Source organism: Varanus komodoensis, unplaced genomic scaffold, assembly GCF_004798865.1.
Source record: "Varanus komodoensis strain SLA01 unplaced genomic scaffold, ASM479886v1 scaffold1, whole genome shotgun sequence".
NCBI lineage: Eukaryota > Metazoa > Chordata > Lepidosauria > Squamata > Varanidae > Varanus > Varanus komodoensis.
In genome coordinates this window covers 92317797-92331383 of record NW_025335268.1, presented here as the reverse complement: position 1 = coordinate 92331383, position 13587 = coordinate 92317797, and the positions used below count along the sequence as shown (strand labels likewise).

Below are 13587 nucleotides of genomic sequence, written 5' to 3'. Positions count from 1 at the left end.
GAAGAGGTATAGTAAGGTGGGGAGCAAGAAAGAACTCAAATTCACAGAGTGTATGTATAGAATTTTGGTGAATGTCTTCATTCTTCAGGTGTCAAGAAAAGAGTAGGATACATTTTGCTTCATGCAGAAGAAAGGCCACTTCCACTCCTTACTGTGTCCTCCAAGGTTTGTTCTGGTAATTCTCTGTGGTGCAAAGAATTCTCTTGTTTGCTTCAAGAACGAAAAGGGAATGCAGAGAGAGCAGGAACAAGATTTTCCTTGCAATTAAAGGTATTTGCTGACCTCACTGTTTATTCCTAGATCTAGGTAATGTAGTTCAAGATGAGATTTCCTCATCCTCACCTGTCCTGTCAAAAGCATGCTAAAAGCTTTTAAAACATGCTAATAAGCTAATTAGCAATAGCACTGACTGATGGCTATGGTGATTTTCTTTTGATGGGTGAGAGAAAGAGCTGAATAAATTCTTGGTAAATCTCTTGGAAACCTGAAACATATAGGTGATGCAGGACTTTTCTACAGAAAGCATTTATTGTTTTCATAATTCGTCCTTTGCAAAACCTTGCCAATACTTTACATGACAGTGTTATCCTGCCAGAGCCTGTGTCCTGTATTCCAGCTTTTTTAAAGCAAGCCTTTGGCTCATGAACCTCAGGTTCTGCATCCCTGTATTAGGATATGGGAAAGAAGGTAAACTTCAGAGGCGCTTACTAGAAGATAGAGGAGTACTGATTGTTACACATCGAAAGATACTGAGTGGCTACTCTTTTTTCCTTCTTAATGGCTTTTCTGTAGTATGAAAAAGGTGCAAAATGGGAGAACACAAAAATATTGCATTAAAAGATGTCTGCATCCTCTATGAGAAGTCAATGAATGAGGCAGGATGACTGCATAATAGTCTTGAGTGAAACTACAGGTGTCCCCTAAGTGATCAGCCTTTCAGGTGGCCATCCTGGACCAAATACTCCTTGGGACTCCTATTGAACTTCTGAGTATCATTTTTACATTTATTAATATGTAGCATGAATATTGCTTGTTCATTGAATATTGAAAGTGTTGATAATCTTTCATGCTAGAGCTTTGAAAAATAATGCTATGAATTATCAAATTAACCTGAAGCCCATACTATACAGAATACTTAGGCTGAAAGACCAAATCTTGCATGCCACTCTGCATGAAAGATAAAAATTGCCTACAATTCCTGTGTTTAAAAACAAGGCCCAGCATTGTATAATGGTTAAGAAAAAAGTTAAGATTGTCCAGTTGCAATGGGGGGGGATGCAGACATGACATATTTAACAAGTTGTTTGTTCCTTAGTTTTTAGTGGAAGAAATATGAAATACAATGTACACAGGCAGTACGTTAGTAAAAGTGGCTGCTTCAGACCCCATTCTATATCCTAACTGCTGCCTCAGAGTGTGGCAGGCAATGAAATTGAATCCACACTTAACCATTATTTCAGCAGGTCTAAAAGATGACTAAATCTAGACATGGCCCAGTGTTAACAAGATGCATGCTGATGACAGGGGCTTCTACAGGACGGAGAACTAACCAAATATGCAGCCGATATTCTGAATTTGCTTAGTTAAGAAAAGGTATTCCAAGCTGCAACTAGCTCATGTCTTTCTCAGTAGTAGGTGTGTGAATAAATCCTTTTCTCATGTCATTATTTTGGCCCAAGGGAGCGACTGTGAGGTAATATCTATGCAGCCAAGTATATGCATATCAGTAATCCAATGTGCAAAAAACAATGTCTCTTGCAGAATGATGTTCATTGTAGGGTATGCAAAAATCCACTTTCATCTGTTGCACTTTCAGTAACTTCTTTGATCCATGAGATGTAGTTGGCCACTCGTGTGTAGGCCCCGTATTTTCCTGATTCAGCACAGCCTTCCCCCCAGCTGACAATCCCCAGGAGATACCAAGTGCCCTGATAAGGTACTGCAAAAGGACCCCCACTGTCCCCCTTACAAGAATCCTGAGCCTCCTCTGCATAGCCTGCACAGAACATGTTGCCAGTAATGAGCTTCTCTGTCGATTGCCTGCAAGTGTCCATGCTCACAATTGGTAACCGGACGTTCAGGAGGAAGCGAGATAAGCTCCCTTTGGAGTGGGTGGACCCCCATCCACTAACCATTCCAGGTTCCTTCCCTTCCATCAGGAGAGTAGCTAGGTCGGGGCTGGGAAGGCAGATCGGGAGCACATGAGTGGTGAAAGCCACATCGCTGGTCAGCTGGATCAAAGCAATGTCGTTGTTGTAGTTACTTGAGTCATACTGAGGATGCCTCCAGTATTGTTGCACCCTCACTTTTTGTTCATCTCGTTCTCTCTTATATTTGTCGAAGTCTCCTGAAAGGCAAATGAGCATGTGAACATGGTGGGTACAATTGGATCGCTGGATCGTTGTTGCTCATGCAAAGCAATGAGAGCCAAATTAAAAATGGCATCAGGCACATGAAGGAAAGGATCCAAAGTAATAGAACATCCCTCAGGTTTTCTTTTCACCCCTGGGGACTTTCCTCCTTTCTATTTGTTTCTCTGTGTTCCAGTACACATGACGTTCTGGTGCAAAGCAGAATTTAGACATTACGCTCTAACAAAAAATGACAGCAGCCAGGTAAACAGCCAATGTTCCTTGCTCTGAAAAAAACCATGAAAGCCACAGACTTCCATGAGGGATCCCAAGCACACAATAAATGTCTCATGTGAAGAAGCCCGAAGATCCTGCTAAAATGTTGATTGTGTAAATCCAAAATGTTTTGGATGTTGAGGCAAACTCTTTCTCATGCATTGCTCAGCTGCAGACTTCTCTAACCAGATGCCCTCAGAAGCATGGAAGCTTTCACCCTCTGATAAAGCAGCTTATGACATCTCTAAAATTCTCTTAGGATGGTGATTTGTTTGGCACTAAAGATTATGTTGGAGCACTTAGTGGTTATGGGTTGGACCTACATTATGTGCATCTAACTGGGCTGACTGAGTTGGCCAGCAGCTTCATGAAAATGCTAAACAAAGGATCAAGGGACCATGGTGAATGAGGTGAGCTGCAGTGCAGGAGGACGGGAGAGGTGGGGCCCCTTCTGTGAACAAAGCCCTCTGATCATCTGAAGGGAGACCTTGCGGGCAAGCCAGCATGTTCACCCTTACCTCTAAGAAGGCTAGAAAGAATGTTTTAAAAAGGGGAAAGCTGGCATACTCAGCTGGGTGGGAGAACCCACTGCATCTTCTTGGAGCTCGTGTGACCTTCTGATTGCTTTGGTGGCTGTGTAATACTCACCGACAGTAACTTGATATGGGTTGACAGTATCAAGGCAGTGTGCTGCAGTGAGGACCCACCGACTGCTGATTAAGCTGCCCCCACAAAATCCATATTCTCTGTTTGTTTGGAGCAACACCTAGAACAAGAAAAGGCATCACTGATGAGCCACTCAACCCAGCAATCACTCTCTCTGCCAAGCAGAGAACTAAGGAAACTGTGGTGAAAAAAACAGAATGCCAGTGAAAAGGAAATAAGCAAGTGTTAAGAAACCATGCAAGGAAAATGGGGATTGTTCAGTTCTCTGGCAGTGGATGGGAAGTCTAGAAAGAACTTCCTCTGGCTCTGTAAGGTACAGTTATATGGGGCCAGTGGCATAGTACAGTCAGGGCCCACAGCACCCATAGGATGCAGCATAGGTACTTTGCTTTAATTACAGAAACCCTTGTAGCATCTACACCCCCAGCCCAGAGTTCCTCATTCCCTTTGGGCTTTCTTGTAATCCTCACAATAGCTGGGGGCTGGGATGGGAATGAATTTTCCCAGCACAATATATAGTGCCCTCTTGTAATGCAAAGTACCTTGGGACAGTCCATGACAATACAAATCTGCACATTTGGCTGAATTTATGGACTCTCCTTGGGGGTGTGGCTATGGAGACAGTCATGATGAGTGCCTGTGCTTCAAACTGTGTCAGTACACCAGCGTCTGGGGCTTGTTTGGGAAATGCTTTGCTCACAGCAGAAACGGCTCCTTACAGGATTAGGGAGGCACTGGCCTGAAGGCCCACGTGTTCCTACCATCACCATAATAACCCTAACAACACCATCCACTCTTTGGGAGGCCAAGCTGTGCCACTCCAGGGAAGGTCATATATCTTGATTGGGATGTGTGGCAATTGCGGCTGTTTGGTTCAAGACACCTAAAGGATCATGTGACCTGGCTAACAACCATGCAAGATATTTAGTATTCATTGGCTTACATTTCTGTATCGCCCAAAAGCTGCTTTATTGAGTCCATTTTGTCAAAACTGTCACGAAAAATATTGGTACCTGCCAAGGACAGCTTCCTGGGCGGCAGAAAGAGCCACCTACTATCTTGCCTTTTTCATCAGAGGAGTTGAAGGATGGCAAGTGGGGGACATCCCATTCTGAGAAGTTTCCCTGCTCTTCAAGGATTTCTTGCTCAATCGCTCCCTGTAGCACTGTCTGATTCAGCCCTGCCCAGGCAGCTGGATGAAAGCTCTGGTTCCAACTGGACACATTCTCTTGACCCATTGTTTCGTTCAGTAGAGCCACATCTGAAGCATCCGTTTGGTTGCCTTCGGCTGAACGTCCCTGATAAGAGCGTAAGGATTTCTTAAGCAACCCACAGGGAAAACGAACTAAAGAAGAAAAAATTAAATCTATTAAGTACAGTGTAGACTATTTCGCTAGTAACAGGAAGTGGCACCATGCCTCATGACATTTCTCAGTGTGCATGTCTCTCTACTTGAAACATGAAAAGTAAAACAAAGCAAAACAAAACAAAAACAACAATGAAGCCTAAACAATCAGCTTACTTTTCTTTTTAAGCCATCAATTTCCATAACTCAAATGATTTTTTCCCCTTTTGTTGTGGAAAATGTAAGAAATGAAAGCAAATGCATCACTTGCGAACTTATCCGCATTCTTAAGTGTACCACACTGGGAGCCAGGACTGGGGAAACCCCTGCAGGTTACTGGGAGATTCTGGGCCAGCTTTAGGATGCTGTTCATTTTGGTTTGGTTGGGCTTCTTCAGCTTCTCACAAAGCACATGCTTGACACCAGACAAACGTTTTACATGCATAGTAAATCTGGTTCAGTGGACAGAGAACAGCCCATCCCAACCTGCTGCCCTATAGATTTGTTGAAGAACAATGGCTTGATGGGAGTGGGAATCTATCACATCCAGAGGATGCCTGACTGAAGCTGTCCGATATCTCATGCTGCAAGCAAGTTCCAAAGCCAAGCAACAATGGCTGCTCCCTCTGGCCTTGGCGTGCCACCACTGGTCACCCAGCACTGTAAGAGGAGGGCACAATGAGGCAAATATCCTAACACACTTGGTAAGATGGAAATGAAGAGGGAATTTGCTCGAGCTTTGCCCATTGAGCATGGGCACCTAAACGCACCCTTCTCAGGAAGAACAAGCCATGATTACCTGATGGTGTGCAGCTCTTCCCGTCATCACTTAATGCATATCCCAGAGCACAGGAGCAAGTCACATAAAGCCCCTGCCTGGTATCTTGGCAATATTGTGAGCAGCCGCCGTTCTTGTACCAGCACTCAGACTTCTCTGCATCAGAAGCATACATCAGAACAGCCTTAAGTCATGTTGCTGCTGCAGACCCCTCAATGCTGTTAGCTTTTCAGCAATGATGCTTGAACAATAACCACGATAATATAATAGGGAGCTGTTCTTATCTTCCTAACAGACCTGCCTAGCTTCTGAATGCCATTTTGACCCCTGGCATTGTGAATGAAGCTTGCCCAGTCTACAAAGTTTCACGTTTTCACCTGCACTGGCACATCCTGGGTTTTGTAGCTCCTGCTGAAGTGTTATTGAATACTGAGAACTTGTCACACACAGTCACATCACAGACTGTCTGCAAGCTGAAATCCGGAGGATGGAAAACAGCTCAGCTACTTCTGACTTATCTTTCTGATATATTATGTTTTCTATGTAAATGTTTTCTTTATATCTCACCCCTCAGTGAATTGACCCATTGCTGTGGTCAGAAGTCAGCCAGGCTCTGGCAAGGTAAAGTAAAGGATTCCTTCCAGCAGTGGAGGCATGGGAGGGGGTTATTCCTCTTCCTACCTCCATGTATGTACAAAACCCCATAATTTATTTTAGCTTCATGCTTGCTGGGTATAAACAGAAAGTCAAAAGAAACTTGCTTGGCCAGTTTGTCCTGGAAAAGGACAAAAATAATGGAGGCTTGTCGCTATGCCTGCTGGGAGCAATAACCACTCTGCAGACATGGGAGCAAAGACAAAGCCCACGCACTTTCACCACCCCTCAATGGCTCCAAGAGGGACAGTAGAGGCACGGGCTTGTGCCAGCTCCAGCTTTCGAGGGCCCTTGCCCACGGCATCCTCAGCAGGTCCCCCGGCTCAGTGAGTCTCCCTTCTCCTCACCAGGGCCCACGGCCGCTCTTGCTCTTCCTTCTCTTGCTCAGCAGTGCTACCAGGTGCAATGCAGTGAGTGTGGGAGCAGGCGGCTTCTTCGTCTGGGCCAGAACAGAGTGATGGCTAACTTAAGTCCCATTGATTTCAATTGGTCTGCTCTAAGTATAGCTAAATCTAGATCCAGCTCCAAGCGGGTTACATGCAAGGAATTTTTTTTAAAAAAGAACACATATGAACAACAACAGTAGCATAAAATCATATGGCAGATATGAAAATCAGTTTTTTTGACTAAAACAAAGTAAAAGTCCTCAGAGGGTAAATGGCTGCCTGATACCAAAATGGCAGTGAGGTAGAAGGTGCGCAAGGCTCTCTTGGGAGAACTTTCTAGCACCTGGGGGGGGGGGTCTTTCTCCAGTGGGATCCTCTGAGGGAATTCTTAGGGTCGCAAGCTCTATGACATAGTATTGCTATGACAACTGAGATAGCAGGGAAGGCCTGAATATGGAACAAATTAATATTATTCTATATCTCACACTTACCTATTTCACACTGGTTTCCTCCAAACTTTGGAGGACAACTACAGGAATACTTATGATGTTTAACGTTGCAAATCCCACCATTCTTACAGATATTGTTTTTACATGGGTTTGAATCTGTTTGGAAGGAGAGAAATCTGTGGTAAAAATCAAGGCAGGGTTTTGTTTTTATCCATTTATTAAGTAATATATACCCTGTCTTTCTATTGCAGCACAGAACACAGCTTTCAATATTAAACTTACAGACAAAAGCATTCATTAAAACACATACAGCAGAAGCCAGTCTAATACATGGGTTTACCAAAACTACGTTAACAGTGCAACCCTATTCATGTGTGCTCAGAAGCAAGCTACAGTGACCTGGATTGCATGTAACAATAACATGGGCCATGGGTTGTGGTTGAATTGTGGGTTGTTGTCAGAGGCAAATCCTGCATTTTGGTTTAGCCATGAGCTGTTAATTGCAAATGACTCAGAGTGGTCAGGGTGTTGGACTGGCACTTGGGAGATCTGGGTTCTAGACCTCATTTGCTCACTGGATGACTCTGAGGTAGCCTTAACTACCTCACAGGATTATTGCAAGGATGAAATAGAGGAGAGGACGGTCATGTAAGCCACTCTGCATTCCTTGAAAGAGGAAAAAAAGCCAGGATATAAATGTAATAGCCATCAATGAGTTGTTGATCATTAACAACCATTGTAAAATCATAGTGCGGGGTTTCCATGTACTAGTGATGCATGATTCAAGTACAGTCCATGATTCAGTGAGATCCCATATTCATGGCATATTCAGCCCCTACAAATGATAGAGTTTCATGGGATTTGCTCCCAAGAACGTGTGTACCTTAATGAACTCAGTCTGGTCAACAAAGAACCTGCCAGAACAAAAAGGTTTTCACTAAACAATGAGAGACCAAGAGCTAGTGAGACAAATGAGGTTCCCAAGACATTTGTATGCCTTTAGTTTTCATTAATAATTACTTGCCCAGAGCAGGAGAGAAAAAGAACAACAAATGAACTCCTACCTCCATATGCAAACCAAAATTCTGTCTGCAAAATAATAATAAACAAACAAATGATTATTAAATGGGTCAAATAATACTATCTTTGGTGGGAAAACTTTCCACATTTTTAGATTTTTAAATGAATTAAAGTACTTGTGACTCCTGTGGTTTATGTTCTAGAGCAGGAAAGAAGGTAGATTTGGATCTATTAGTACAAGGATCCTCAGTTGGTTCCTGTCATGCGTATGCGCTCAGAAGAGTCTCTTATGTGCACAAAAGGGGAAGAAACTTCTCATGAGAACCAGAGCATCAATGAAGAGTCATTTCTGGTTTCAGCAGAACAACTTTACTCTCCACTCTCACAGATAGTGAGAGTAAGAATGGGCCAGATAATAAGGTGCTGAAAGAAGACAAAACGGAGGCACGGGAACAGGGCAATTTGGGAGTAAATGTGAGAACAGACTCGCAATCTTCTGATATATATACAATATATATATTGTATATATATCAGATATACAATCGGGTCCTCTGCAAGGGTGAGGACCCGATTGTATTGGTCTGCCACCAGAGCCGGATGGATCCTGATGGATTCCTGGAAGCTCTGGGGGATTTTCCAGTTGGCAAGGCTGGTGCTCCTGTAGATGCCCTGGTTGAACTGTGGAATGAGGAGATGACCAGGGCTATTGACACGATCGCTCCCAAGCGTCCTCTCCCGCCTGGCAGAGCCCATTCATCTCCGTGGTATATGCTTGAATTACGGGCGATGAAGCAGGTTGGGAGATGTCTAGAGCGTAGGTGGAAGAGATCATGGGGTGCTTCTGATCGAACACACTTGAGAGCCCATTATCGGGCCTATGCTGTGGCGGTGAGGATGGCGAAGAAGAAATTCTTCTCCGTTTCCATTGCCTCCTCACAATGCCGTCCGGCGGAGCTCTTCTGGGTGGTGCAGGGGCTGATACATCCAGGCCCGAAGATACATCTTGTGCCACCCTCAAAGGCCTGCTGTGGCATCTTTGCCAAGCATTTCAGGAGAAAATCACTCAGATTCGCCTCGAGATTGACTCTGCTATTGGATCAGATTCTACTGGGAAGACGCCATCGACGCCGTTAAGTCCACAATTAATGGATGAATTTCAGTTGTTGAAGCCTGATGATGTGGACAAGGTGCTTGGACAAGTACGTCCTACCACTTGCTTACAAGACCCATGCCCATCTTGGCTACTTAAGAAAGCCAAGGACAGGATTGTGACCTGGATCCTAGAGGTGGCCAACGCCTCTTTAAGAGACGGCCGGGTACCTGCCCCTTTAAAGGAGGCGGTAGTCCGGCCAGTCCTAAAGAAGGCATCCCTGGATCCAGAGGTGGCCACCAATTATAGACCGGTGGCCAACATCCCGTTCCTGGGCAAGGTGCTAGAGAGGGTGGTGGTGGGACAACTCCAAACACTCTTGGATGAAACTGATTATCTGGACCCATTTCAGTCTGGTTTCAGACCCGGGTATGGCACTGAATCTGCCTTGGTCGCCCTGTACGATGACCTGTGCAGGGAGAAAGACAGGGGGAGTGCGTCTCTGTTAGTCCTCCTGGACCTTTCAGCGGCTTTCGATACCATCGACCATGGTATCCTTCTGGATAGGCTAGCGGGATTGGGAGTTGGAGGCACCGCATGGCAGTGGTTCCGCTCCTATCTCAATGGCCAATTCCAGAAGGTGGTGCTGGGGGACTATGGCTCTGCACCATGGCAGTTATGCCATGGAGTTCCGCAGGGGTCCATTTTGTCCCCTTTGCTTTTTAACATCTACATGAAACCACTGGGAGAGGTCATCAGGAGATGTGGGCTGCGGAATCATCAGTACACTGATGATACCCAGCTCTACCTCTCGTTTTCCACCAACCGAGGTGAGGCAGTGGCTGTGCTGAACCGGTGCCTGGCCGAGGTAATGGGCTGGATGAGGGCCAATAAACTGAAGCTCAATCCAGACAAGACGGAGGTCCTGTTGGTGGGCAGATCAGACCTCAGGATGGGGGACTTGGGCCTTGTCCTAAATGGGGTTGCACTCTGAGGGACAGGGTTCGCAGCTTAGGAGTGTTCCTCAAACCTGAGCTGTCTTTGGAAGCTCAGGTGATGGCGGTGGCGAGGAGCACCTTCCTTCAGCTTTGGCTGATACATCAGCTGCGTCCCTTCCTAGAGCATGACTGCCTGGCGACAGTGACACACGCGCTGGTGACTTCCTGTCTTGACTTCTGTAACGCGCTCTACTTGGGGCTACCCTTGAAGACGGTCCGGATACTTCAATTGGTGCAGAATAGAGCTGCCAGGTTGCTGACGGGGACTGGGCGTTGTGCTCATATAACCCCAGTTCTCCGTCAGCTCCACTGGCTCCTGATTGAAGTCCGGGCCCAATTCAAGGTGTTGGTTATGACCTATAAAGCCCTAAATGGCTTGGGACCTGGTTATCTAAAGGAACGCTTGCACCCATATATGCCCTCCTGCCCCTTGAGGTCAGCAGCAGATGCCCTCCTCCGGGAACCCTCTGCGAATGAGATTAGGAGGGTGAGCACCTGGAGGAGGGCTTTCTCTGCGGTGGCGCCCCATCTATGCAATGCACTCCCCAGAGAGGTCCACCTGGCCCTGTCATTATTTGTTTTTCGGCACCAGGCTAAGACCTTTTTATGTAAAACTTATTTTAATGGTTAATTATTTATTAACTAGGGGTTTGTTTGTTTTTAATTAGCCGAGAATGCACTGGGGGGGGGTGTTATTTATTATATGATTTAGTATTTATTTATTTTATTACATCTGTATTTATTTATGTGTTGTGAGCTGCCCTGAGGCTTTGTTGCAATGGGCCGGCATAGAAATGTTTTAAATAAGTAAATATAGAGTGTGAGAACCTAACTGGTACGGGACACGTGGGGTATGAAGATGCTTGGAATCCAGATTGACTGAACGACGCAACAGAGAGTTCACAGTGCCCTGCCTATGGGGGTGTGGCCACGGAGGGTTCATAACCAAAGTGTGGGTTGAAGTTCGTTGGAATGAGGGATCAACTTTCTATCCTGTTTTGATTTTACATGCATAGCTGTTTAGAATCTGCTGGACTAATTGCTTTTGTTGGGAAGGAGCGGCGGCCACATGACAGTTCCATTAAAAGGGGATCTAGGCATAGGAAAGCAACTGACTTTCCTCTCACCTCTTTAGTGGGTTGTCCAAAGGAGCTGTGGAAGCCAGTGCAAAGCTTCATCTACCATTCTTGAGAATACAGGGAGGATGGAAATATGGCCGAGTTGCAGAAAAACACAACTTCAGATGCAGCCATATATGAATTGCTCCAGTGTAAGCTGGTTCTTTAATCTATGGTTTTCTTAGTTGATTCAAATGTTGAGTGGATTTATTGACAAATGGTGGAATACACATTTTCTGATAACTACAAGGATCTATCTGAATGGGACAGCAGACTATTTTGTGGTTATTAGATCTTGTGGGATACTTGGACAGGAGCCCTTTCCTGTATCTCACAGCTACCTACCTAGATTTAGATTGCCTGAAGTTCAATTCCTCACCGTTTTCTCCTGTGATTTGAAAATCTCTCTTGCCTCCTCAAATGAACATTTTTCTTCATTGCATTCTCTTTCCAGATCTCCTGGGCGAATCTCCTCCAAGAATTGGTTGGCACGTTTACGAATTCTCAGAACCTGGCTTGCCTCACTGTTTTTCATAAACACTATGAACACAGAGGGAGATACTATCATTAATCCTGTTTCTTCCATTCAGGCTGAAATCCAAAACAAACTTATTAGGGAGTAATAAGTTGAACACAAAGGGGTGTACTTCCAAGTAAATACCCACAAGATTTCATTATACATCTGATCACCTATGCAGCTAAGTTAGGTTAAAAGAGTAGGTCATTCCGCTTGCTTAGCGTGAATTAAGAGCTATATTAAACAAATATATTCCTAGTTCCTTGACAATGTTCCAGCCCCTGGATTCCTCTCAGGGCTGTATCTGGGTAAAATGGAGGCTGCACCTTCGATTTGACTTTTTGTCAAGCTTTGACAGCCACAACAAAATGTTATTAATAATGGCTACCTACCTGATAAAGAATATGATAGGTTGCTGTTGAAGAAGCAGATTAATAAAAGCAGGGCTGCACTTGAGGAAGCCCTAGCCATTGTACAGCCAAAGCGGGTAGAATATTTTGGTTTGTAGATGATCACCTACATGGAGAAGACAATGAAACAAGGTATTTCTCAAGCAAAGCAAGTAAGAGAGCAGGAGAGGGAGGGAGAAGTCATATGTGTATGTAAAAAAATTGAGACTGGGGTAAGAGACCTAGAAACAAATATAGAAATGACAAGAATTTAAATCTAAGTATCTTTCATGACTTACATTTCAATTCTTTAGATGTATTTAAATATCTTCAGAATTGATACAATGAAATGTAGAGGAATGGTAACTCAGATGTTCTGCTCTTATAGCAAAATCTGCGTGTTGAAGGCAATGGAGGCAATTGTAAGAAAGCTGTAACACCCAAAGAACAAAGAATAGCACTTTTCAAGGATGACAATAACCAGTCTCTTGTATATTCTGTTCATCCTCTGTGGAAGGCATCCAATTCAAACAGGCTTTTGAAAACAATGTCTTTCTTATATTTACTGATTTGCACTAATTACATTTATCAAGTATAGCATACCTTTCCAAAGTTAAGTGTTAGGGATATCCAGCAATTGCTGCAGACTGGATTTTGAAAAGGAAGAATATAGCAAAAGTGGAGGGTCCCCGCACAGAACATGTAGGCAACTACACCCTTTTCCTTTAAGGAAGCTGCCCCCAGTATGTTGCAAGATAGAAATACTGTGTTCTCTTACCTGATTAGAAAGGACAAACTGCTATTTGGATGAACACTGAAGAAAGCTCTGGGAATGCATGTGTTGATGATTAAGCTATCACAAATATTGACAAAGAAGCCTGGCTCCACAGCTGGGGGAGTGGGATGGGGATGAGCCAATCTGAAGAAAATTATGTTTGAACCGAAAGCTAATCAACTCCTAAAACACCATTACACTAACCAGGCCAACTTTTTCATGCTCTGGAGCATTTTTTCCCATGAAATCCTTGGGTCTTTTTCTTCCTTGTTGCTAAACAATTAACTCTCCAGAAAGCATGATGAGTTTTCTCACCTAACCAAAGGGTTTTTTTCTAGATGGCAAATGTACTTTCCTCCTCTTCAGAGCCATAGTTATTCATTTACTTTCAATATCTTTTGCTTTTAGTAGGTATCAGAACTTTGAATTAACAGGATGTCAATCCAATCCAATATCTTCAAGTAAGTTGGGGGAATTGATACTCATAATTATTATTTGCACATACGCATGTGAGCACACTCCAGCACACACAAACAGAGCCTTTCTTCCAAGGCACTTGTGAAGTTTGGGGTCAATCAATAATTAATTAGAGCTTTTGTTAGCCCCTCTTCAGAAGCCTTGGTTCCTTGTTCAGCTTGCTGATAAAACCAGTACAAAGCAAACTGATAAAATCAAGCATAAAAGTGACTCAGGGCACAGACCTATGTCTGGTAGTCATTGTTTGGCCAGCCACTGGGAAAGGTAGGTCCCCAGTGTGACCCTGGAAAAGGCTTCC

General features: G+C 44.2%; 1 protein-coding gene across 3 annotated transcripts; it reads right to left on the bottom strand.

The window, feature by feature from the left end:
• Positions 1-211: 211 nt before the first annotated feature.
• Positions 212-13587, bottom strand: LOC123026170 (coagulation factor X-like). 3 transcript variants are annotated; one of them, XM_044435498.1, is made up of 9 exons: positions 12816-13587; positions 12041-12164; positions 11511-11671; positions 7970-7994; positions 6948-7061; positions 5438-5572; positions 4307-4638; positions 3276-3393; positions 212-2347 (listed from the first exon to the last, which is right to left on the bottom strand). In XM_044435498.1, exons 2-9 carry the CDS (start codon positions 12117-12119, stop codon positions 1770-1772), a joined length of 1542 nt encoding a protein of 513 aa, XP_044291433.1. In that variant the 5' UTR covers positions 12120-12164; positions 12816-13587; the 3' UTR covers positions 212-1769. The 3 variants fall into 3 exon arrangements, with proteins under 3 accessions (XP_044291433.1, XP_044291424.1, XP_044291415.1); XM_044435489.1 differs by lacking the exon at positions 12816-13587 and adding an exon at positions 12337-12778; XM_044435480.1 differs by lacking the exon at positions 12816-13587 and adding an exon at positions 12641-12759.